Here is a 27,383-nt window from a genome sequence, read left to right on the forward strand (position 1 = left end):
CAAATTAACATAATGTTGCCTTACGCCTAAAATTTTTTATAGCAGATTTATTGTCAATATAGCAAAGAGACACAGTGTGGCACAGTGTAAAGACAAGGTAAGATGGAGCAGAATTAGAACTTGGCCCTGCATACCCGTTGGCAAGTCCAAAAACCACTCTCAGCTTCTGTTTTATTAATATTAAGATATTGATAGTACTATCTTCCTTATACAATTATTGCTAATATTAAGTTAGATATTGCATAGAATACTAATTACAGGAGCTGTCACATAGTCCTTGGTATCGATATTTCAATCACATGAAAACTAACAGTGTTTTTTGTTCTTTCTAGTGCAAGACATATGCGTGTGTGCTAGAAAGTCATCTAATGGGACTCACGATTGACTTCAGCACAGGATTTATCTGCTTTGATGCTGCAACAAAGGTAATGTGTTCAGGTCGGCTCGGAGAAATTTTCTGGAGACATTCTAATTCAAGAATGATTGAAATACCTTCTAACTCCTTTCAGCTTTTTAATTGGTTGTCATGTGTCAAATTTAAGATCTATATTTTTGTGAAGAGAAGATGAATTATGCTTTAATTTGTTTATAGGAAAAAAGTTTGCATTTTTAATAAAGCAAATGTAGTACAACAAAACATTACATATGTGTTAAAGTAGATCTACATCTATCAGTCTATGCATAAGTATATCTATGTCTATGTTTATGTCTGTACCTATATATTGTCTTTTCCTAAAAGTATGGATGTATAATTGAGGGGACATTTCCCCCCCCCCTTTTTTTTATAGTGATCCCTTATGATTTTTCTGGATCAATATCTACAACATCAAAGTGGTGAAACTTTTTTTTAGTTTTTATAGCTGATATGTTAGAATTATAGAATGATGAAATTTTGAAGTTTGGAGTTTCTAGATAGGTAGTGGAACCTTTATAAGCACTTGACTACAGGCTTTTGTACTATCTGAGAGGATGCCCTTTCATAGAAGGTGCATCTCTGAGTAATGCACTTTGAATGATGGAGGGCACTTTCTCAGGCAGTCATATCTAAAAACAATCAACCATAGCGATTACAGGGTCACAATGACAAAGCCGAAGCATTACACATTATTATTATTTTAATTGGAGGTGATCTTACAGCTCAACTGACCCACCCACCTGCTAATCTCCTTCCATTCACTGCTTTAGCTTCAGACTCAGGCTCTGGTACCCAGGGAAGACCTTTTCTTTCCTCCCGTGAGGACATTCGTTCCTTAGATCCCCACCACTTTCTCTTTTATCAAAGTATCACCTAAGATATAAATTGATATGTTCCTTCTCACTACTTTTAAGGATTAATGAGTAATTTCTTACTGAGACACATATTTTATCTAGAAATTAAGACTTGTACAGGATTTTCTAAAGCAAATGACAACAAACTAAGCCAGCGATCCACATTTGTGAGGAAGGGTGATTGCTGGAGATGGTGGGGAGTGTTTTGATCTTGGAAGGTGGGAGTCTAAGGTGGGGCTGGTGGTCTCAGGCATCACAGGCAGGGAGGTCACTGCCTGGAGTTCAGAGATCTTGTGACTGTTCTGTTCTTTTTTTTATTAAAGTATAATTGATTTTGGGGGGACAATGTTGACTAACATCAACTGTGTACAACACGGGTTGATCAAATCAATTTTTTATTAGTATGTTCATTATTTCAAATCATAATTATTCTTTATGCCCCTTACTCAGTCTCTTCCCACCCCCTCTCCCTTCCCACCCCCAACTCTAGTAACCATAGTAGATTTGTTCTCTGCTTCTGAAAGATCAACATAGTATTGTGGTCTTTTTTTATTTTCTTTTTAATTTTTCTTTCTTTCTTCTTTCTTTTTAATTTCTTTCCAGACTTCTTTCCTTCTTTCTTAGCACCCACTTATGAGTGAGGGCATGCAGTATTTCTCTTTCTGTGCCTGAACATAATCTTCACTAAACATAATTTTCTCCAAGCTCATCTACGTTGTGGCAAATGGCACAATTTCAGTCATTTTTGTGGCTGAGTAGCATTCCATTGTGTGTGTGTGTGTGTGTGTGTGTGTGTGTGTGTGTGTGTGTGCACCAAATTTTCCTTATCTGGTCATCCATTAATGGACATTTATGTTGGTTCTGTATTTTAGCTATTGTACATGGAGCTGTGATGAACATGGGAGTGCAGGTATCCATTTGACATGATGATTTCTGTTCCTTTGGATATATACCCAGAAGTGGGTTTGCTGGATCATAGAGTAGTTCTACCTGTAATTGTTTGAGAAACCTCCATACTGTTTTCCATAATGGATGTACTTTTTTTCAGTCCCACCAAAAGTGTAGGAGGGGGCCCCTTTCTCCATATTCTTGCCAGCATTTGTTTTTCTCAGTCTTTTTAATATTGGCCAGTCGAATTGGGTTAAAATAATATCTCAATGTGGCTTTTACTTGCATATCTCTGATGATTAGTGATGTTGAGCATTTTTTTCATGTACCTGTTGACCATTTGTATGTCTTCCTTTGAAATATGTCTATTCCACTTCTTTGCCCATTTTTTTTTGTATGTCTTACTCACTGCTTTGACCATTTTTTAATTTGATTATTTGATTTTTTAATTTTACCATGAAGTTGTTTGAGTTCCTTGCATATTCTGGATATTAACACCTTAGATGTATGATTTGCAAATATTTTCTCCTTTTCTGTATATCGTCTTTCCACTCTTGATTATTTCCTTTGCTTTGCAGAAGCTTTTGATATAATCACATTTGTTTATTTTTTTTCTTTTTGTTGATTGTGCTTTTGGGATCTTATTCATAAAGTCTTTGCCCAGTCCTACTTCATGAAGTGTTTCCCCTACATTTTCTTTTAGTAACTTTATGGTTCTAGGTCTTATACTTTAGTCATTGATCCATTTTGAGTTTATTCTGGCATATGGGGAGAGGTACAGGTCTAGTTTTATTCTTCTGCATATAAATGTCCAGTTTTCCCAGCACCATTGATTGAGTAGGCAGTCTTTTCCCCCATGTATGTTCTTGTTGCCTTTGCCAAAGATCAGTTGGCTGTAAGTCTGGATTGATTCCCAGGTTTTGTATTCTGTTCCATTGCTCTGAGTGTCTGTTTTTATGCCAGTACCATGCTGTTTTGTTTACAATAGCTTTGTAATATAATTTGAAGTCAGGTAATGTGATTCTTCCAGCTTTGTTTTTCTTTTGCTTAGGATTGCTTTGGCTGTTCATGGTCTTTTGTTGTTCCATATGAATGTTAGGGTTGATTTTTTCTATTTCTGTGAAGAATGTCTTTGGTATTTTAATGGGAATTACATTGAATCTGCAGATCGCTTTGGGTAGTATACACGTTTTCACCATGTTAATTCTTCTAATCCATGAACAAGAAATGCTTTTCAAACTTTTTGTGTTCTCTTTAATTTCTTTCAGCAGTGTTTTGTATTTCTCATTGTAGAGATAGTTTATGTCCTTAGTTAAATTGATTCCTAGGTATTTTATTTTTTGGCAGCTATGTAAATGGGCTTGCTTTCTTGATTGCTTTTTCTGCTACTTTGTTATTGGAGTATAAACATGGTACTGATTTGGAGGTGTTTATTTTATACCCTGCAACATTACTGAAATTATTAATCAGCTCCAAGAATTTTTAGGTAGAGTCTTTAGGTTTTTCTGTATACAGCATCATGTCATCTGCAAACAGGGGCAGATTGACTTCATCCTTTCTAAGCTGGATGCCCTTTATTTCTTTCTCTTGCCTGATTGCTCTGGCTAGTACTTCCAATATTGTGTTAAGTAGGAGTGGTTATAGTGGCATCCTTGTCTTGTCCCTGTTCTTAAGGGAAAAGCTTTCACCTTTTCTACATTCAGGGTGATACTGGCAGTGGGTTTGTCATATATGGCTTTATTGTGTTGAGATACTTTCCTTCTATACTTAATTTTCTGAGGGCCTTTTTCATGAAGGGATGTTGAATTTTTTCAAATGCTGTTTTTGCATGTATTGAGATAGTCACATGGTTTTTGTCCTTGATTCTGTTGATATGGTGTATCACATTTATTGATTTGTGTATGTTGAACCATCCTTGCATCCCAGTTATGAATCCCACTTAATCAGAGTGTATAATTTTTTTTGATATGTTACTGTATACTGCTTGTTAATTTTTTGTTCAGAATTTTTGTGTCTGTTCATTAAGGATATTGGCCTGTAGTTTTCTTTTTTTGTTGCATCTTTGTTTTTTTGTTTATCAGGGTGATATTGGCCTCATAGAATGAGTTTTGGAAAACGGTCTCTGTTTCAATTTTTTGAAATAGTTTGAAGAGAATTGGTATTAATTCCTCTTTAAAGGTTTGATAAAATTCAGCAGTGAAGCCATCTGGTCCTGGGCTTTTCTTTGTTGGGAGACGGCTGATTACGAATTCAAAGCTCATTGCTTTGTATTGGTCTTTTCAGGTTTTCTGTTTCTTCTTTGCTCAGTCTTGGTAGTTTGTATATGTCCGGAAATTTATCCATTTCCTCCAGGTTTTCATATTTGCGGACATATAATTGTTTATAATAATCTCTAATGATTTTTTTTATATTTTTATGGTATCATTTGTGATGTCTGCTTTTCCATTTCTGATTTTTGTTATTTGAGTCTTCTCTTTTTTTTTTGGTTAACCCAGCTAACTGTTTGTCTATATTATTTATCTTCTCAAAAAGCAACTTTTTGTTTCATTGATCTTTTTTATATAGTTTTTTTGGGTCTCTGTTTCATTTAGTTCTGCTCTGATCATAATTACTTCTTTCCATCTACTACTTTTAGGATTGACTTGTTCTTGTTCTTCTAGTTCTTTGAGCTGTAGCATTAGGTTGTTTATTCAAAGTCTTTCTATTCTTTTGAAGCAAGTGTTTATTGCAATCCATAAATTTCCCTCAGTACTGCATTTGCAGTATCCCACAGGTATTGGTATGATGTGACCTTATTTCTGTTAGTTTCAAGGAATTATTTTGATTTCCTGTTTAATATCTTCTTGGGCACATAGGTCATTCAGCAGCCTGTTGTTTAGTTTCCATGTATTTGTACATTTTCCAGAGTTTTGCTTGTTATTGATTTCCAGTTTTAATCTGTTGTAGTCTGAAAAATCACTTGAAATGATTTTGATTTTTTAAAAATTTGCTGAGACTTTATTTGTGACCTATTATGTTGTCTATTCTGGAGAATGTTCCATGTGCTGATGAGAATTTGTATTCTGCAGTTGTTGGATGAAATGTTCTGTAGTTATCCACCAGGTCCAATTGGTCTAAGGTATAATTTAAAACCTTTTCGTGACCCAGCAATCGAAATTGTCATGCAGAGTTTCACATTATTTAAGGATGGCCAATGTTTCTTTTTATTATAACATTATGAAATTAAATGGAACATTCATGCAGGTCACATTTGGCCATCTAAGGTGTTGCCTTTGCATGATGCAAAAAGAATACTTCTATAAATAAGGAATTTCTGATGCCAGAGACTGTTTTGATAACTCTCAAATGAGACTGCCATAAAATTTTCTTGTTACTAAAGACTTTCTTTTGATTAAAATACTCATCAATCAGGATAAGCTTGTCAGTGTTTAAGCTTGTAAATTAACTAATGTAATTATTAGTCATCTTAATGAGTATTAAATTAATTTGATAACTAGCTTCATAAATACATGAAACTGATTAGACAAAAAGTTAAAGTCTGATTTTAAAAAAGAAATATTATTGTCAGTATGGTCAGCAAACTCTACGGCATGAATGTGAAAGAATCTCACACTAGTGAATGAGAGAGAGACAAAATTCATCTGAACACATTTCTGAGTACTTGAATCAATTTTAAGTTTAGTTAAGCCTGTGTCAGGGTCCTGCTGGCTCTGTGCAATAAAGGGGGAAAATCATGACACTAATGTCTGTCCAACACATGTTTCTCCTTCTGCCCTGAGTGTAGTGGGAGTAACTGAATACTCAAGAGAGTCTAAGCAAATTGTTATGATGCCATCTAGAGCAAATCATTTCGTAGGTAATGAGAGCTTATTCAGTCCAAGCTTGACCAGGGGAAAAACCCAAGGCCTTCAGGAGTAGCAATTGCTATCCTTTCATCTTCTGATTCTGACACCAGAAGCATTTAACTTCAAAGCAGCCTAAGAATTGGGAGGGAGTAAAGGGAATGTATGTGCATTGTCATGAAGATGACTTCAGTGTTCATTGCCCAAACCATGACATTTGGAGAGTGACAGTGGAGAGTGACACTATTAGGTCAGGGCACAGGCAGAAACGGAGAGAGTCCCAGGTAAACCACAGAGCCCTACTGCAAGAAGTTGCTCCACTCCATCGGATGAGCCTAGAAGTTATCTTCAAATAAAAAAAAAAGTGATTGTTACACATAAATTGAAACATGATTTGTTCTAATATTTTATTAAAAGAGTTAAGTAATATCCTGCTATATTCTTTACTTGATAGTCATGGTGAAAGTTTCCTTTAGAATATATGTCTCGCAGCAGTCGTACTCATGCCCTTTAGCTGAACATGCGTCTTCCTTCTGCACTTCATCTTGATCAGGACCTCCAGGTTACCATGGAATTAAACCAAAGGTCTCATGATGAAGTAGAGATCCCAGGAAAAGGAGGACTGTATACTGGGTTGTTAATTGAGTTCCATTTAAAGCAGATGCTGCACTGTTAATAACATCAGTGAAGGGAGAATTGTTGTATTATTGCATATTTTAAAAACCAACTATACCTCTTACAAGATTTTCTTTTAATAAAGAATAAATATAAACAATCCAGAAAAAGTAGACTAAAAGAGGAGATCAGAGACTCTTATGATAGAGTACGAGAGTCAGCATGATTTTAGATTAACTAGAATGCTAAAGGTTTGGAGGTTGTGGGGTGTCTGGGAATGCCATGCTAATTCTCCTTAGTCACCACCGGTGCTTGAAAGTCCCCAGGGTAAACTAATCCCTTGGTTTCCAGAGACTGCAAGACATACCAGCACTCTGTTCCACATAGTTCAGTTTACATTAGCAACACATTGGAGGAGGTTGTACATCTTCAGTTTCCCTTAGTTTTGATGGGTGATTCCCTCTCAAAAGCTCAACTTGTTCTTTGTTATCCTCATTCTTACTAAAATGTGTCATTTTCAGTGTAAGAGAAGACTATTCTCACTATAGTGTCAAAATATAATATTGCTGCACTTAAATAATCCCCATAGCTAAAAACATACATTTGTTACCATTATATTCTTTTAAATAGGTATATGTTCATTAATTAGTGATAGAGTTCCAGCAAAAACAGAGACCTCAGCAGTAGCATCTACAAAACATTCATTCAATTTGTAAAAACAGAACACCTTGCTGTCTGTAAGGAGACATAGGTGGGGGTTTATATGCCAGTCTTGGGTGCTCAGGAAAGACCTCACAGAAGTTACCTTTAAGTGGAGACAGGGAAGATACCATTATCCAGATGAACCTCTGCAAGTGAGGAAGGACAGAATTTGAGGACATAGGAGATGAGAGATCTAGTGTGTAAGTGACTAAGCCATATTATGAAAGAGGTCCCTTTAAAGAATTTGGGTTTGATCCTAAGAACAAGGGAATACCTTTCAATAGCTTGAAAGTAGGAAAGAAATGATCAGATGTGTGTCCGACAGTATGAAACTAGCACAGTAGAATATGACTGAGACTGAGAGAACCTGGGCAGAACCCACGTGCTGCATTCTGAAGATCTGTCCTTCCCTGGGCACCTACCACTCTATGATGTTTCTGATAAAACTAATGCATGGATGACAAAGTCAAAGGAAAACATTGTTGCAAAATGAGAATGAGAAATGATCAGTGTATCCCCAGAGCTAAAATATGTTTGGTATGACTGAAAATTCAGGTTTAAGGAGGGGATGGAGAGAGAGAAAGGCACATGATCAAGCTCCAGTGCTTTTTTGACCTAAATCTACTTTGTCCTGTGGAAAGATCACACTAGCTGAGGTATGGATTGCAGTGAGAGGCGGAGGCCAGACTGAACCAATGGACATTCATGTTTCTGCTCTATGATTTAGAACAACTTTCAAACATTTTTTTAAACCATGAAATTTTGTAAAAAGCCAAAAAAGTGGGGGGGGGGGGTTGCTTTTCATCTGCATCAAACAGATAACACCTGAGCTCTAATAGTTAAAATGAGGATGAGGACATCAGGTCCCACACTTGTGACCTCCCACTCACCCTTCACCTACTGCAGGCCAGAGTCACAGACTTGGAGGAGTATACATCCTGCGTATTCATGTCCACAGTGATGATTGGAATACCATAAATATTGACTTAAAACCTGGGTAAATGTAAAAGACAGTATTGCTCAGATCATTGCTGTTTCCTGTCTTTGGAACCGCTAGTTCCCCAAAATTGTTATAATGAGATAGTTTTTTGTTTGTTTGCTTGTTTTATTGTTTTAATAGCTGAAATTGAGAAATGCTAGAATACCTAAAAAGGCTTCTTTGCTTCAGGATATCTAAGAGCCAGTACTGACACATAGCATATTAAAAATATTTTTCAAAGTGGTGATTGGCTAACAGATCTATGAAAATAATAAATATGAAGTAAAGTAACATTCTTAGGAATTAGCTCTATCGCATGTTAAAAGCTCTTATAATGATTTTATTTTTTCCCCTTGTCTCTCTTACTAATTTTTATTGAAATAAAATTGTACAAAGTTATATTCATTGAATATAAATAGAAAACATTATCAAGGGAAAATCTGTAAAACTCATGCATGTGTATGTTGACCTTCATTTAGGAATTTACATTCTGTGTGGTAATAGACAATGTAACCCTAACTGAAATAACTTCCATCTAGTTTTCCAGATTTTCTCTATAAAACCAGAGAAATTAATCCTGATCCAACATAATTGTGCTACAGAATTAAATTTATTGTTAACTCATTAGTATTTGTAATTCATGAAATATCTTAAACTAAATAATCCATTCAATACTTTTAGTCAACACTGATTTCTAGAGGGTTTCAAGGAAAAATGTGAAAGTTAATATAGTCTGTATTTATACTTTCAAGAGTCTTTGATATGACTTGGATAAATTTAAGGAGCTTTGAGGTACTGTTCTCCCAAAGGTATATGACCCATGTGTACACACCTCCCCACACACAAACATGATGTTTATTTGAATTTTCCTATAAAGCAATTATGTAATTATAACAAAATTATAATACAAAGTCCATAGGTTAAACCTCTCAAAATAGAATTCAACTTTTTAAAAATTTTATGCTATTTATCCCATAGTCTTTCAACTATTTCACAGCAAAGATAGTAATTAAACATCCACGGGGAAAATTTTAAATTATCAAAGTGAATACCTTTTGAAATGTCTCTTATACAAATAGAAATCTTATTTATGCATATTCTATGATGTAGTTATGGCAATATTTATATAAATATTAGCATTTTTTTACATCTTTTTTCTCTAATTATGAACTCACAGCTCAAAAAGATGGACAAAGATAGATATTTGATGAAATGTTCATATTTTTCTTCAGATAAATGATTTCTTCTTTGCTTTTAGAATAAAGAACATTGCAATTTATTTCAAAACAAACTCAGGCATTTAGGGAAACTATCCATCAGTTATTCTTTTATTTTTTATTTTATTTTTTAGTTTTCAAGTTTTTCAAAGATAGCCCCAAATAAACATTCAAAAGAAAAGTATTAACCCAATTTTTCATGTAGTGTATTATCTAGATGTAAAATAATAATAGTACTTCCTGCCTTTTGAAAAATTATTTTTTGCAATACAAGGTTATTATTAAGTAATGTGAAAATAACACATAATTCTTTGTTTATATGTATATAATTCAAAGCGTATAAAGAAAAATAGATGAGTCAAAAAATCTTTGTCTAATATATGGTTTTTGTACTTCTTCCATTTTATACCTTTTTTTTCTTCCTTCACCATTTAAAATTTTTAATTCAACTTTCTGTGGCTTTTGATCCATTTTGCATTCTCTGGGTTAATTACTTTATTATTAAGAATATCTAACTTAACACTTTTCTTTTTGTATTTTAGTTTGTCTCTACCTAAATCATCAGGTTTTGTTTTATAAAATTTTTTGTTAATTCAGAGTATTAAGATTTAATACTTGCACATATTAAATGGGAACAATAACAGCGATGCCCCCATGTTAGAGCATTACTCCTGTCGAAAGAAATAGTGAACGATAAAATGTAAGGCACAGATTCTGAGGTATTTAAGCACGTTTCCAACTGTCTTATCTCAACCTCGTTTACTCTCATCTATGCCTAGGAATCTATCCTGCGTCTTCCCTTCTGTTTCAAATTCCCCAGAACGCAACGACGAGCTGCTTCTGACCTCCCAGTCATAGCACTTATAGGACCTTTGCAAATCACATATCCACTGCACACCTCGTTTCCTCATCTCTAAAAGGGATCTACGAATCACGTTTTTCTTGTAAAATTACTGTGATGTTGAAACGAGAGAGCGTAAGTGGAGTGGGTGCACATGGCAAGCCGTCAGTGAAAGGTGGACACTTGCTCCACCACACACGTAGGGGCGCTCGGACCTCTGCAGGGCACGAGCACCAGCATCGAGGTGTCCGAGTGGCACCGTGTTCTCTAGAATTCCTGGCCCATCAGTTGGCACATTTATTGTCTGCTTCACTGCAGTCTTTGTAGGTCTCCGCTTTCTTAGAGGTTGTTGTCTTCATGGCACAGAATGGGGAAGACTGACATTGAACAAGCAGTCACAAGCTGAACGGTTCTCCACAAAGGCAGCTCGGGGTGGCTGGAAGCCCGTAGACTGGGTGACGGGGTCATGCGAGATACTTGGAGAAAACTGAATTTCACCTGAGAGTTTGTAGGTCCAGAGCAGCTAAGTAGGACACAGTGGAAGAAGATTTAGTGGCACAGGTGAAAGCCCTGAGACATGAGAGGGCGTTGACACAGGAGCAGGACAATGAGAGCCAGTGGTGTCTGAAGTCAGGCAGCACATGAGGAGGAGCCATAAACTTCATCATAAAGGTTTAGGACTTACATTCATTAGCTGTGGACACAAAATTGCCACGTCACACGTCACACACAATGACAACACCTCACTGCCTTACAGAAGTAAACATCTGTTTCTCACACTGCGTGGGATTCGGATGACGGATTTGGGCAGGGCACCTCTGCAGTTCGGGTGGTCCCCTCGAGCCTCCACGAGCTGGCTCTGCTCTGCTTGCTCCTGATTCTTCTCTGAGAACCAGGAGGGTGGCCTCGGCACGTTCTTTCCTTGTGGATGGCAGAGGCAGAAGAGAGAAAGCCTTAACGTGAAATTCTATTTTAGTCTCTGCATTGGAAATAACTGCAAAATCCCACTGGTCAAAGCATTTGTGTGGCTGAAGCCACAAACAAGCAAGAGTGTTCCTATGTTAAAAAGAAGTAACTAAAAGAGTTGATTCCTATAGAAAATTGAAGATTTGAATTATAAGTGCGACTGAATTTTATCATGTTGCCAGAAAAAAAAAGTGAGAGCAACAAGTAAAACAAAAACAATAAACAGAACCCTTTGCTATGGTTTGAATGAGTGTTTCCCTTCAAAATTCATATGTTGAAACCTCATAAGCAATGTGATACTATTAAGAGGTGGGGCCTTGGGAAGTGACTGAGTCACGAGGGCTCCACTCTCGTGAATGGGATTAGCGCTCTTATAAAAGAGATTGAAGGCAGAGCCCTGTCTATTTTACCTTCCACCTTCTAACAAGTGCGGACACAGCAACAAGGTGCCATCCTGGAAGCAGAGAGCCCTCACCAGACCCCAAATTTGCCACCACCTTGATCTTGGACATCCCATCCTCCGGAATTGTGAGAAATACATTTCTATTGTTTACACATTACCCAGCTTGAGGTATTTTGTATAGCAGCAGGAATAGGATAACGCACCCAGGATACTTGACAATCCAGGAAATGTATACCGACAACAACAAAAATGTCTTGCCTGTTTTTATTACACAGATGATATGTAAAATTTCTCAAAATAAAATGAGTATGTTAGGAATGTTAAAAGCATAAAATAGTAATATGGGGAAATATGTCAGTGCTTTCTTTACCGCATGTATTTTGGCCATTCTTTTGTAAAACTTTATATTTATATGATTAAAATAAGTGCTCTGTGTGCATCAACTCATCAGATTGATATATTTAAGCTATTATAAAGTAATCCACAAGGTCTGAATTTTAGAAACACCTTTTTTTCTGTTTTTGTGCCCCCTTTCTTCTTAGTAGATTCCAAATAAATCCTCAAAGGGAAAACTGTTTGCCCCTCTGAGTGGTCAATATATTTGATATATAGAGAGAGACTGAGAGAGTCACTTTGGAGGGAATAAATTTGGGTGAGATATATTTGGTGGTGAAGCTCTGAGACTAATTAGATAATCCCATCCACTTTTTAACTTAGGGAAGTGGCTTAAAAATGATGCATTTCTGTTCTATTAACTCCAGCTCAGAGATACACCTTGATATCTAAGGCTGCATAAGAACCACATCTCAAATGTAATTTATTCAACACTGAGGTTGCTGTCAATTTTAGTCTGACTCCTTTTGTATTCCTATCTCATTTATCAAACAAAATCTAAATTTGGTTCTATACTCTTGCCTTGCCCTCAGCTTTGCCATTCAGTCTTTAAAAATCTCCCCCTAAATAAATCTGGCAAGGTGTTCCCTCTTTTGGGTTCTCAGTATTACTAACTTAGGTAATACTAAGTTACCTTCTCACTTGGATTACTGCAGTTTCTTTCAAATAGGATTTCCCAACTTTTTTTTTTCTTTTTTTTTTTAAATTTTATTTTGTCGATATACATTGTAGCTGATTATTGCTCCCCATCACCAAAACCTCCCTCCCTTCTCCCTCCCCCCCTCCCCCCCAACAATGTCCTTTCTGTTTGCTTGTTGTATCAACTTCAAATAATTGTGGTTGTTATATCTTCTCCCCCCCCCGTTTGTGTGTGTGTGTGTGTGTATGTGTGTGTGTGTATTTATATATTAATTTTTAGCTCCCTCCAATAAGTGAGAACATGTGGTATTTCTCTTTCTGTACCTGACTTGTTTCACTTAATATAATTCTCTCAAGGTCCATCCATGTTGTTGCAAATGGCAGTATTTCATTCGTTTTTATAGCTGAGTAGTATTCCATTGTGTAGATGTACCACATTTTCCGTATCCACTCATCTGCTGATGGGCATTTGGGCTGGTTCCAACTCTTGGCTATTGTAAAGAGTGCTGCGATGAACATTGGGGAACAGGTATACCTTCGACTTGATGATTTCCATTCCTCTGGGTATATTCCCAACAGTGGGATGGCTGGGTCGTATGGTAGATCTATTTGCAATCGTTTGAGGAACCTCCATACCATTTTCCATAGAGGCTGCAGCATTTTGCAGTCCCACCAACAATGTATGAGAGTTCCTTTTTCTCCGCAGCCTCGCCAGCATTTATCGTTCATAGTCTTTTGGATTTTAGCCATCCTAACTGGGGTTAGATGGTATCTCAATGTGGTTTTGATTTGCATTTCCCGGATGCTGAGTGATGTTGAGCATTTTTTCATATGTCTGTTGGCCATTTGGATATCTTCCTTAGAGAAATGCCTACTTAGCTCTTTTGTCCATTTTTTAATTGGGTTGCTTGTTTTCTTCTTGTAAAGTTGTTTGAGTTCCTTATATATTCTGGATATTAATCCTTTGTCAGATGTATATTTTGCAAATATTTTCTCCCACTCTGTTGGTTGTCTTTTAACTCTTTTAATTGTTTCTTTTGCTGTGCAGAAGCTTTTTAGTTTGATATAATCCCATTTGTTTATTTTTCCTTTGGTTGCCCGTGCTTTTGGGGTCGTATTCATGAAGTCTGTGCCCAGTCCTATTTCCTGAAGTGTTTCTCCTATGTTTTCTTTAAGAAGTTTTATTGTCTCAGGGTGTATATTTAAATCCTTAATCCATTTTGAGTTGATTTTAGTATACGGTGAGAGGTATGGATCTACACTTACTGCCATCTGATCTTTGACAAAAGCACCAAGCCTATTCACTGGGGAAGGGACTGCCTCTTCAGCAAGTGGTGCTGGGATAACTGGATATCGATATGCAGGAGAATGAAACTAGATCCATACCTCTCACCGTATACTAAAATCAACCCAACTTGTTTATTGAACACATTCTTATTATGCATCAGCTATGGTCCATGACTATTGCAGACACTAGAAGTACAAAAGTAGATAAAGTGCCTCCTCACAAGAAGTTTGTAGTTTAATGAAGGGGACAGATCCAGAATTGAGGACTTTCACACTGTGTGCCGAGAAGCCTTAGCATTATGAGGGCACAGTTACATCCCTCTCTGTTCTGTCTTCCACACCATCACCAGATTACATGTCATCAGGCTGTCTTGATACATTACTTTGCCTTTAAGACTATAGCATAGTAAAAAAGTCCTTTAATGTTCTTGTTTCTGCTTGCAATTTAGCATCATCCCCAGCATTTGGCAACATTTGGTGACTCAGCTGCACTCCATGCTATTAATCTCGCACCACTTACATTCATCCTTGAATGTAAGTCTTCATCCAGAAACACTTCTTCAATTTGATTTAAATGTCCCTTGCTTGATATGAGAGCAGAGAATTGTAGGCATATCTCTCACCACACAGCAGAACATACTGCAATTGAGTCTGGCAGAGATATTAACACTAATCTCTTTATCCACAACCAACTGTAGTTCAAGGACACAGAATTAATTCAATGAGTAGCAAGAAAATGAGCGAAAGACAGACATAAGCTTTTATCTAATTCCATGATTTTTTGATATTTCTAATTTTTATTTCTTTTCACCAATCAAATTTACAGTTATAAAATTAGCATATAATTGAAGTTCTAGTTTTAGTAAAAATGTAATTAATTAAATCCAAAGACACACAGTTATGATAAATTTCACATGAATAGAGAACAAATGAGAAATATGAAGATACGTAAAAACAATAATTTTTTTTTAAAAAGTTTTCTAATGATTTCCAAATAAATGTGATCCTGTAGCCCCCTTCCCCACAAAGAAAAGGAAACAGAGTCACTTGTTAGAGCATTCATATTTGCAGCAAATTAATTTCAGGGGAGGGGCAGATAGAGTCAAGAGATGATATGTGTTCTTGGGCTTCTTGTCAAAGTAGAAGGATAATGCAGAATGGAAATAGGACTGTGGAGGAAGGTTTTATTTCTTGACTGGAAGAACCATCGTAACAATTTGCAAGAAGGGACAAAGTATGTTTTTGGTTATTGATGGGCATTCATTAGTCAAATATCAAACACCAGGTGATTGGTGTTATGGGAAGAGTACAAATAGATCCTGTGTTCACAGCATTTTTGTTGTAATTTTTAATGTATTCTGTGTAACAAGTTGGAAACCGTACATCTAGATTATTCTTTCACCCTCTGTAGCAAAATATCCCACTTTTATTCCTCATAAAGTAGTTGACATAGTGTTTAATTTACCTTCATATGTTGAAAGTAACTTCCGTTTCTTTAAAGAGAAATTTTTCTCTGGGGCATGAAAATTTGAAGCTAGCAAACAATGGGCTAATATGGAAACTGATAAGGGATGTATTGGAGATTGTTTTACCTATTTTTGTTTAACTTTTAAGTTTTTTATTATTATTAATGCAACTTTTTTCCATTTTTATGTCGTTAATGAACTGTGTTTTTGAATAGTTTGCATCTGAGTAACACTCGATGCTATCAATACAAAAGTGAATTCATGTACTAACCTGAGTCCCTTAGGTGTAGCCAGCTTTGCACCCCTGTTCTCTGATGGAAGTGGTGGCATACTGCTTTGAAAATCTGTTATAAGTGGAAAAAACAAAGAAGTAAGGAAGGCTTCTTTTTCTTTTTCTTCTCTCTGAAGTTCTCTAAATGACTGGCATTTTCAAACTTTGAGCCAATTCTAGCAATAGACCTATTCACAGGAATAGCTTATGGGAACATTTTTACCTGGACAAAAGCTTAAAATAGCAGCAGCATTATTATAAAGAAGAGACAATGGCTCAGAACACACTATGTTTGAACAAATCAGTAAATTAGTTTCCTGGGTTTAATGTCTTGTTCTAAATGGAAATCTGAGTATCTCCTGTATTTTAAGAAAGGAGTCAGGCATTTGCAACAAAAGTTCATTTATAACCATGCTCAGTAAGTGGGTTTCTGATGTTTGGTTAGGGAAATAATTGCAGAAAGACAAAGAGCCTGGTTAGGATAAAAGAGGAAATAAGAACTGTGGAGAATGACAGACTTGGGTTCTATTCCTACTTATTAGCTGTGAAGTTCTATGAATGTGTATGATCTTTCCATAATTGTGTCATCTGGAAAATGGCAATAACTCCAGCAGTGGCAAGGATTAGAGATAATGTATTAAGGAGCCTTGCACTGTGTTATGATCATTTTAATAAAAAGACGATGCTCCATTGAAGGGCAACAGTGGACTCTCAAAATGCATCACATGCACTAAATTAAGTATTTTCAAATTAGTTATGATCTGTGCATGTGTTCACCTGTTGAATGATTCAGTGTTAGGAGTGAATGATAGATTACTTATATGCTTCAGTCTCTTCACAGAAAATATTCTGCTTGATAACATTTCAACATCTCATCTTCAATCACACATGGATTATTTATTATGTATAATCACATTATGTAAGATTGCTAACCTGGTTAAGAATTGTGACCTTAAACTATAAATCCAAAATGGCATTAAATCCAAGGCACCTTAACATTTATCTGTTTGCATGCATTGTTTTAAATAAAACTTATCTATTACATATAGTACCTAGTGGGCAAATGATTCTTTTGCAGAGCTTATTTTTCTTTAGTTTGATTATAGAAGCACTTTGGCCAATAAGCTTTTATTGCATATGTCCCAATAAATTGCTTTCTCCCTTGGCAGTCTTCAGTGACTCTCTTATAGCCACAATATTGAAAATACTGTGATTCATTGTGTTCTTTCTTTCTCTTTATTTGCAGCTTTTATGTATATGAAATATTTAGTCATATCTTAAAATGCCAGACAGATTTTCTGTTGATCATTTCACATAATCACCCAAAGAATATGCTGAGTGAAACACTATTTTTGACTGTTCATGGCAAACAAACAAGTTTCAGTAAGTCAGTAAGGTATTTTGGATCTATTATCAGTATATATAAACTCACTAAACATTTTATTTTATAGTGCATATTTTACTGTTTCTTAAAATGTATTTCATGGGAAAAGCTGCCTGATTAAACAGTGTTCAATGAATTTTTTTTTTTTTTTTTGACTGGTAAGGGGATCGCAACCCTTGCCACGGTGCTGTCTGCACCACTCTCAACCAGTGAGTGCACCGGCCATCCCTATATAGGATCCGAACCCGTGGCCTCGGCACTACCAGCACCGCACTCTCCCGAGTGAGCCATGGAGCCGGCCCCAATGAATTTCTTTTATGAAAATATTCTCAGACTTCATGTGCTAATTAAACTCACCAAATGCATTTGACCACATTTGACTTCCTTGTTCTGTTGTTCTATCAACAGTACATATTCATATTGTTATTGCTATACTAAATATCATAACTCTGACAATTTAAACTGAATTTATGGTAGCATTCACAGTAGTAAAGATATTTCATTTTCGACAGAATGAAATTTTTAAAGATTTACTTTGATTCCATAAATTGAATGAAAAAATCAAACTGTTAGAGTTGTCTGATTTTCTGTTTGAAACACTGATAGGCAACCGACATCATTTAACTGTTCATGAAGTTCTTCTGTTGATGGAGAAAATCAATATCACTTGCCTCACTTTGATATAAGAACAAGAAAACTTGAAATCCACATGGGCATATCTGATTTAGATGGAGAGCCATTTGATCCAAATACAAATTTATGCTTAAATAATTATTTGTAAGTATGCTTTTACCATCTAAATATATTAGTATGATTTCTTTGGGCAGTGTTTTTATGTGTGTTTTTTTAAGTAACTACTATTATTTTAAACATCTGCTAATTTGTGCCTTTTGACTTTCATGTGATTAACGATACCGTTGTTCCCCTGGTGGACGGGTGAACCTCAAAAAACATTTTGTGCAATTACACACTCATCAACTTTTTGAGATATTAGAATTCAGTAGTTAATTTCTCATTTAATACTCACTTTTACTTTTAACTTATTGTGGTTGAAAAAATCTAATGCAAAATTCAAAATACCAAACTATAAAGTAGTTTTACATTTTAGTCACACAATAACCAACAAAACCTTTATAATGACTATTAGGATTATTGCCAATAAATCCTACAGCATGGCCACTTATCCTTAATTATGTTTCCTGTGCATATTTCATGTACATGCCATCTTCTCTAACTTCCTCTGTTTTCCACTGCCCCCTCTCAAAGATTGCCTGATGCCAGGTGACAAGTTGCACCATGCAGGTTAGTACACCACCTGGCCCCCAGACACAGAAGTGCTAAATACTTCTCCCTTCAACATAAGAGACCTGAAGAAGCAAGGTGTCCTTTGCACTCCCATCCAAGTCCACTTCATTTTATCAGCAAGTACCCTGTATGTTTCATTTTTTTCCTGACTAGAAGAATATTCTGGTTTCATATAAATGTTAACCACCAAAAACAAAACGTAGGGCATGAGGATGCTTAATTTCAGAAAGGCATCTTCTCTACTCATGCTTCATAAACAGGACTGTGGCACCGACAGGGCTGCTTGGTCCTGCACACTGGAAACAAACTTCTGCTCCCTCCCTCTCTCTCCCCATGTACAAGTGTAACACAGTAACATCTGCCTTCACATTTTTTCTTTCTCTAATGCCTGATTGTGTGTGTGTGTGTACATATATAGTTTACATTTGGATATTTAACTTCCTAGACCCTCACTAACACATTAATAACTAGGAACTCTTCACTGCACTGAGACACCACACTGAAGTCATTGATAGCTTACCATCACCAATTTTTTAAAATTAATAAGTAAAAATATTGTATTACCATTCTATTACACAAAGTCCTATGGAGCCATTAGTAAGGACACTTAAGCCAGCCTGTAGTGTACTTTTGGAAAGCCTTCCTTGAGGAGTTATGGTTTTCCTGGAGCTGGAACTTAAATGAGGTGTTCACCAGCCCAAGTGGAGGGAATTCTTTAGCGAGGCCCTTAACGCAAAGTGCAAGTGACGAGGGGGAGTGTTGTGACGTGTGTTACAAACAGTACAGCTGGGGCACAGTGCACTCGAAGGACAGTGGCAAAACGTGAGACTAGAGATTTAAGCAAGGACTACATCTTCGAGGATCTTGTGTGTCTTGACAAGCATTTAAATCTCGTTATGATACTGCCATCGAAAGGTGCTATGTAGCAGAAATATGATTTGAGTTTTTCAAGAAGTGTTTTAGCAAGAGGAGGGAATGGGCTTGTAGTGTCAGGTGTGGGATGTCAAGAATATAGGGAAGAAATTCAACTGGGACTGCTCGTGAATATCCAAGACAGAAACTGATGTCTGATCTATATTCACAAAATAAAATGGCAAAGATGACATGAGATTCACAAGGTATGTAGGAATTAGAATTAACAGAATTAGAGGCAATGGACCTGATGGAAAATTTGACTATGATTTCCAGATTGAAGGCTTAGAAGATGGAGGGAAGGTGCTGACAATGCTTAACATGGATTGAAGAGGACGGTGGTTGAGGGAAGATGAAGATTTATTTCAAATATATGGGGGTACTTCAAAAAGTTCGTGGAAAAATGGAATTAAAAGATAATATGAATCCTCCCAGAACTTTTTGAAGACCCCTTGTATTAATTTTATTGTATTTATTTATTTTTTTTGGGGGGGGGGTTCTTAATTTTTTTTTTTAGTTTTATTTTACTTCTCAATATACATTGTAGTTGATTTTCATGCCCCTTTACCCGTTCCTCTCCACCCCCTCCCCTCCCCCCACATCATATCTGTTCACTTGACTTAAAAAGTTCAAGGAATTTTTGTGATAAATTTAAAAATATCTGTAGGACCTACAAGCTGTTCTAGATTTGCTGCTTAGGGTAAGAGGACCATCCAGGCACAGCTTCTCCAGCACCCTGGCTGGTCTTGTTTTGGCGGGAAATAAGGCTGTGACTGACAAGCATCACCCTCACCTGCACTACTCATTCCAGATTCACCCCATCGTGGCCTGGTCATAGCCTCTGCTGGTCTGGGCCACCTGCCTGCTAGTCCAGCCCAAACATCCATCCCCAAGGGCTCATCCTGTTTTGTTCACTTACCATTAAAATCAGCAATGGCAGCATAAAGAGACATTTACAGGAGCTATTCAGTGCCAGATAAATTTTTCTCTGCCTCCCTGATACCTTCTTCCAGATGTAACTCCTTTCCTTGCCTGCTGGTCTCCTGGCACAAAGTACGTAGAGCAAACAGAAAGCACCCACAGCTTAAAACCTCCACCTGCACAGTTCAGAGTGGACAGTACAGAGTGCTCAGATTCCCACATGGGTATCTGGGTATAAGTGTGACCAGTCCTAAATCAGTCTCTTTATTTTCTGACCTATGCAGTCTGCCCACTGGGGACATGGAACTGTATACTGGTCAGAGATTTTGGATATACATCATCTCCTGGCGATGGTGTTCCCTTCTCATGGTATGTCTCCTAGATGACACCTTAGCCATACATTAAGAGGCCACTGAACTGTCCTCTCCTGCCCCAAACTTGTGGGTGCTGTAGCATCGAGTGAACCACCAGGTCCTGTGGGGATGTTCCCACTCCAGCTCTTCCTGTTGTACGATGGGTCTGTGGGACTCCTGTAAGCACTCTGGAAGTCCTAAAATGTTGGGGTCTCATGGGTAGGAAAGAAAACCTTCACCCAGAATATGTGTCTATTCCTGTCTAAATGAATTGATGCCTCTCTAGCATGACAAGGCCCAGTGTCATCAACCCACCACCAAATTGCTGTTGGGTTTAGCCAGGGAACACTGGAGGCCTCCTGAGTGCTCACTGGGGGTCTCTCACAGTGATAGACCAGACATTCAGCTGTGGTAGAAGCTGGATGCCCCTGATGAACAGGGGCATGTGGTTAGCAGTGGTAGATGCTGGTGGATATCAAACTGCTGAAATATTACATGTACTTGTTGTTCACTGCCCTTTCCCTGCACCTCCTTGTCCCCAATCTTCCAAGATTTTTTCCTTCCAGATCCCTAACTAATGATGCAAGTCTTTTACCTCCATCTATGAGTCCCTGTATATGCTTCTCTCAGGCCACTTCTTTTTGTACAAAGTGGATGCCTGGCTGTGCTATCCAAAGTTCTACGTGTAAGAGGAGGACATTCTCCTCACTGCTGTCTTTTAGGATTATCTCATAGTGGGATTGTTGTAAAGCCACACCCAATGTTTAGTTTGCACCAACGTGCCAAGTCTGTCCATCTGTGAACAGACCTAGCCTTTTTGGTCTTATCTTACGTAGCCACAGAGACTGCCCCCCATGTGGTGTGTTTGGCAATGGATGGGGCAGTGCAGGCCCCAGAGTGGTGGTGAGATGGGGGTCTGGGCTGCAAGCCTGGGCAGGTTGCTTGTGCCCCCTGGCTCAAGCAACCTGCCCCCTTCTATGAGGGCTCACACCTGATTCCAGGTAAACTGATTGCATCTTACATCTTTTCTTAATGGCCTGTGGTACTTTGTAACATTGTGGTGCAGACAGAATCGAAATGTGATGTGCAGCTCTGTCCACATGGAAATATCTGTATTCTGTTTCTGTTGCTTATAACAGAATGCCTGAAACTGAGTAATTTATAAGGAAACGAAATTTATTTCTTACAGTTTTGAAGGCTGAGAAGTCCAAGATCCAGGGAACACATCTGGTGAGGGCCTTCTTGGTGGTTGCTCTTTATGGCGACATAGGTACTTGATTGAATGTTTCCCCAAAACTCACTGAAGCTTGACCCTCATTGTAGCAGTGCTAAGAAGAGGGGAAATCTCATTATGATATTTGAAAGGTGGGGCCTTTAAGAGATGATTAGATTGTGAAGACTGTGCCCTCCTGGATGGATGGATGTGCCATGGAGTGATGGTTGTAGTTCTGACGGGTTTAAAAGTAGAGCAAGTGGAAAGGTTAGCTCTCTCTTGTGCATGCCATTCTCACAGTGTGATGCCCTGCTGTGTTAGTCCATTTCTGTTGCTTAAAACAGCATACTGAAACAGGATAACTTGTAGTGGAACAATATTTATTGCTTACTGTTTCAAAGGCTGGAAGGTCCGAAGTCTGTAGAACACATGTGGTGAGGGCCTTCTTCCTGGTGGGGTGACTCTCTACATCAACTCAGGGTATCACAAGGAGAGAATGGGCTGAGCAAGAGAGCTAATCTGCTCACTTGTTCTCCTTATAAAGCCATCAGAACCATGCCCACCACTCCATTCATGGATCAATCCATTCATGATGGCACAGTCCTCACAATCTAATCACCTCTTAAAGGCACGGCCTTCCAAATACTATAATTGGATTTCTCACCCTCTTAGCACTGTTACAGTGGGAGCCAAGTTTCCAAGACATGAACTTTTGGGGGACACATTTAACTCATAGCAGCATCCATCTTTACCAGGGCCCATTAGCATGCCAGTGAATGACTGTGAAATGGTGTATAGCTTTGCTGGAGACTGCACAGCTTTACTCCAGAATCCAGGAAGTTCTTGTGATCCTTCTATGAGGGCTTAACATGAATTTTGCACAGGTTCTTTTTCTAGAACAGACATCCCTAATATCATAGGGTCTGGAAGATTATAATTAATACAATTAAGCCACTGCCTGATTCACCTGCTACCAGTGATGGGGTGTCTGTTTTCAGCCAGCTAGTAAGCAATCCATCTCCGAGATCCCACTTTTGCCTCTGTATGGAGGACTACACCTGGGAGGAACTGTCTTAGGTTGAATTCCATGGAGTAGTATGAGGCAGAGAGGTAGATACGTTAGGGGGTGCTCTCAGGAGGTGCACCTATATGGAAAGAGGAAGGCAGGCTGGGGTGGAGGGATAAGCGACACACAGGTGATCGTACCTAAGGGCTAATCAAAGCTAAGGGGAACTGTGGAGCCTGCATTGCCCTATAGACTCAGCCCACCAACAGCAACAGGGCCAAAAGTTTATGTTTATATATCAGCCAGGATCTCAACATTGCAAGACTTTCCATGGCCAAGCGATTCACTGTGAGGGCACAGAGGTGAGCTGGCAGCAGCAGGTGTACCTGGCAGCTGGGAGATGAGCTTGCTGGCTCCAGTCTGGACGGGGCACCCTGTGCTCACTACACAGGCTGTGGTGCTGGCACATGGCTGGATAAAGAACATGGGAGACATAGAGAAGAGCTGATAGATCAAGGCTTCTGAGTAGATGGGAAGAAAAAAGATGAAATCCAGAACATGGTACAAGCATATTTTGGGAAGGAAAACGTTCAATTTTTTTTTTAATGAATTGAAGATTGTTTAAATGGGTGAAAGTAAGAATATATTTGACAGAGCAAAGAGGACGGGGAGAGACATGCTCGGTTTTCTCTCTTAAGTGTGGTCTGTGGGGAGGGCTGGGTCACATACTGAGAGGGGATGGATGGATAGTTGGATGCAGAGTCGGATGGAGGCATTAAGGAGTGTGAAAAAGAATATTTCTATTTAGAAGGCTGTGAAATCAATGAATAATGAGTGCACATGTCTCCTAAAAGCGTCTAAACACTCACAGTAAAAAATACTACTTGTTCACACTATTTTGACACTACTCATGTCATTTTCGCTCTGACTTCAGGAGCATTACATACCAAAAGCTTTATGCAAAGAAGAAGAGAAAACAAAAAAAGATTGTAGGAGCAAATGGAGAGGGAGCATGTGTTTTCTAGACATGAGGTGATCCAGAAGTAGGAGTCGATGTATAGACCATTAATTATTTTGAAAAGTCATTATTGGCATTTATTGGAATATGTTTTCTCAAAATGTTGTGTGTTTTATTACTTACACTTAAAATCAAATACAATTTTAATTTTACAAATAAATACAAAGATTTTTTTTAATAGAAGACTACAGAAAGTCCCATCATTAAAACATGAAGTAGGCAATATCCATCCTCTGAGTTTTTACTTCTGCTTCTATGTCCTCCCAAAACATCACCATTACTACTTATGTTCAGGTACCTTCTCACATTAAAATTTGCCATCACCTTACTGTGCTATTGGAAAAATTCTAATCAGCTAGTTTGAACTAACAGAGAAAAAAATCTGTGGAATTTGCAAAGCAATTTTAGGAACATTGTTATCTCATTCATTTTTCACAGTAACTTTAAAGTAAGATAGTCTGTTTTATTATTACTTCTAATTTACAATAGAATATACTCAGGCTCAAATAAATAAAGAATCTTGCCCAAAGTTATGTGGCTTGTAAGTAGAATATAAAATTTGGTTTACATTTCAGGACTTATGACTCTAAGGTCAGCATTCATTTTTATTTCAGTACATAATAAAAAAATGTATTATGTTTCCTGAGATATATGCATTGTAATAAGGGGGAATATCTTAATTTACTGGTAATGAAATTTAGGCCAGTCAGTGGGGAAAAAGGCACAAAAGTAGGTGAGCAGGAAGGAGGGGTTTCTGGTCTTGATAACCTCCTAGTCTCATTCCATGTGGGCAACTGTTAACTATACAGGTGCACATGAATGAAGTCTACCAGAATGAGAAAATGATCACAAATTTACATATTTTTACTAAGTTTTAGCATGGCATTGCATTGTGCAAACACTTTCCAAGACAATTCTACATGTATATTGCAGAGGACTTATTACTATATCTTGGTTTACTTTCTACCCAGATTGGAAAGCTTTTGAAGCAATAAATACCTACTCTTGCCTTTCTTTGCTAGCACAGCAAAGTCTGTTAAATGATCACAGACAATCCCACTCTCCATGCACATCCAGCAGTTTACTCAACACCATCCTGTCTGAGCCCACCAGAGAGCCAGCTACAAGGAATCTACAATTGAGCTCACCCAGAGCCGTATAAAATACATTATAAAAATGGTGATGTCCACTCAGCTTTTCCAACATTAACATATTTATCGTAATTGTCACAATGCTTATCAAGATCGAAAGAACAAGATGTCATAAGAAATAGAATTGCCAGAGAACTTGAACTAAGCCAGTTCTCGGACCTTTATAAATTTCATTGACAATAATTTTGACTCAGGTTACTTCAAATTCGCCTTAATGAAATTCTATTGAGTGTTACTAACTTACACAGTTTACCTAGACTCTTCTAACTTTTCCTAGTTTACTGTATTGTCTCTTAGCTGACAACTCCTTCTATCAATCATTATATTGATTAACTACTTAATTCATCTTTGGAGTGTCCTACTCACAGCCGAGGAGTCATGCTCCATATTCAAAAAAGTCTCCAATCTCTTTCATATGCCTCTAATATGCATTCCTATAGCCAGAGGAACTTTATTATGCCTTAGTTAAAATAATGTACTTTTAAAGTCTGTTCATTCTTGAAATCTTGTATAGTTTTTTTCATTAAATTTGAAATAGCAAATTCCTGTTCTATAGTATTGTAACTACATATAAAATATTTCAAATTTGTAATAGTAATTTAAGAATTTGAAAATCTTGAAAATCTCTAAGCCAAGGTAGACATAAAGTTTCTTGTCCAATACTACACAGTAGGTTAATGTCAGGGCCTGTGCTACATATGATGATGTATTTTGGCAGACATTTTTCCCCAAATTTTTCCTAACCATCTTTGTTTGATTTAACATAGTCATCTCATTAATTTCAAGTCTTTATGATCCCCCTAAACATTATATTACTTGCACTTTTTACATACATGATTCTCTGAGCATTATTTTAATGCAAAGTATTTAAAAATTTTATTTTTTGATATTTATTAATGATTCATTTAACATATTCCTTTGTTTTTAAATTTTTAATAATAAAATTACTGGATCAAATAATAATATTTTTAAGGTTTAAAGTGTATATTTAAAATTACTGTCCTAAAAATTTTACACTATCAACAGTAATATTTTGCAAATATTTTTTCAACATAACCTTGCTAGCTTTAATTATTATAATTTTCAGACATCTTTACTAATTTCATATTTGAAAAAAACCTGAGTTGTTTTAATCTTAATAAAATCATTTTGATTTTAGTGAAGTTAAATATGTTCTCCTATATTTGTTAACAAGAATAATTGGTTTTTCAGTTTTTGAGTGGTTTTCCTCTATAATATTATTTGTTTTTATATTTATAAGGTGTAATATTTTCCTTATACTTTATCATATTTCCTGCTATATGCTACTAAGATTATTGCTTTTATTTTAAATTTGGTTAGCATACATTAATTGTATATAGACTAGTTTATAATTTCTTATTACTCCTAAGTGTAGTCTTCTAAAAATTACCAAATATTTGCTTATATAATTCCTTGTAATTTTCCTCTAATTTAGATTTTAAAAAATTATTTTTTAAAATCTAAAAAAAGTTTTTAAAATATAAGGAATTTGATTCAGAGAGAGTTATGACATGAAGAATTTAACTGTTTTGTTTTTTTCCTCAAAAAGTTTCAGGTAATTTTATTGCTAAAAGATGCTATATAATAAATAAGTTTAAACAAAACATCTAAAATGATTTGAAATGATTAGATATTGCTTCTCAATAAATTTCATAGTTTCATACAGTAAGACACAAACTGTAGTCATTTATTTATACAAAGATTCATGTCTTCAGGATAGTGACAATGTCTTTTTCTCTAAATATCTAGCAAAATTCCCACTATATTGTAGCCACTTCTTAAATGTATAGTGAATAAATGGATAAAAAAATGAGTGACATTCTGTCTGCGTTCATTATGCCTCATTATTATATATTATTTGAAAATTTTTAATCCTTATTATTAAGGCATTTATGACTTTGTTTTGTTTTATTGTATTTTTTGTAAAGTATGAACATTTTAATTAGTATTTGTTCTGAGTGGATTCTGAAAATATATGGTTTCTAGAAATTTTTTTATGTATTTAAAAAAATATGGTAAAATATGTATAACATAAAATGTGTTATTTAAACCATATTAAATGTACAATTTAGTGGCATTAATTAATTCACACTTTGGGGTAACCATCATCACTATTTGTTCCAAAACTTTATCACTCCAAACAGAAATTCTCTATTAAACAATAACTCTTCATCCCCCTTGTCCCATAATGAACAAATAAAAACATAATCTAACTATGTGCTGTCAGCAATAGACTAACATTAGACCTGAAGACACAGTTTATTTGAAAAAGAAATCATGAAAAAGAGGTATTCTATGTAAATAGTAGCAAAAAGAGATCT

General features: G+C 36.6%; 1 protein-coding gene across 2 annotated transcripts in view; it reads left to right on the forward strand.

Annotated features, from left to right (window-relative positions):
• SNTG1 (syntrophin gamma 1) overlaps positions 1–27,383 on the forward strand; it is a 359,598-nt gene that overhangs the window by 302,203 nt on the left and 30,012 nt on the right. For both annotated transcript variants that reach the window (XM_063079906.1, XM_063079907.1), the window contains exon 15: positions 333–425. In XM_063079906.1, the coding sequence (XP_062935976.1) occupies positions 333–425 (93 nt within the window). The remainder of the gene's footprint in view (positions 1–332; positions 426–27,383) is intronic.

Source organism: Cynocephalus volans, chromosome 15 (assembly GCF_027409185.1).
Source record: "Cynocephalus volans isolate mCynVol1 chromosome 15, mCynVol1.pri, whole genome shotgun sequence".
Taxonomy (NCBI): Eukaryota; Metazoa; Chordata; class Mammalia; order Dermoptera; family Cynocephalidae; genus Cynocephalus; species Cynocephalus volans.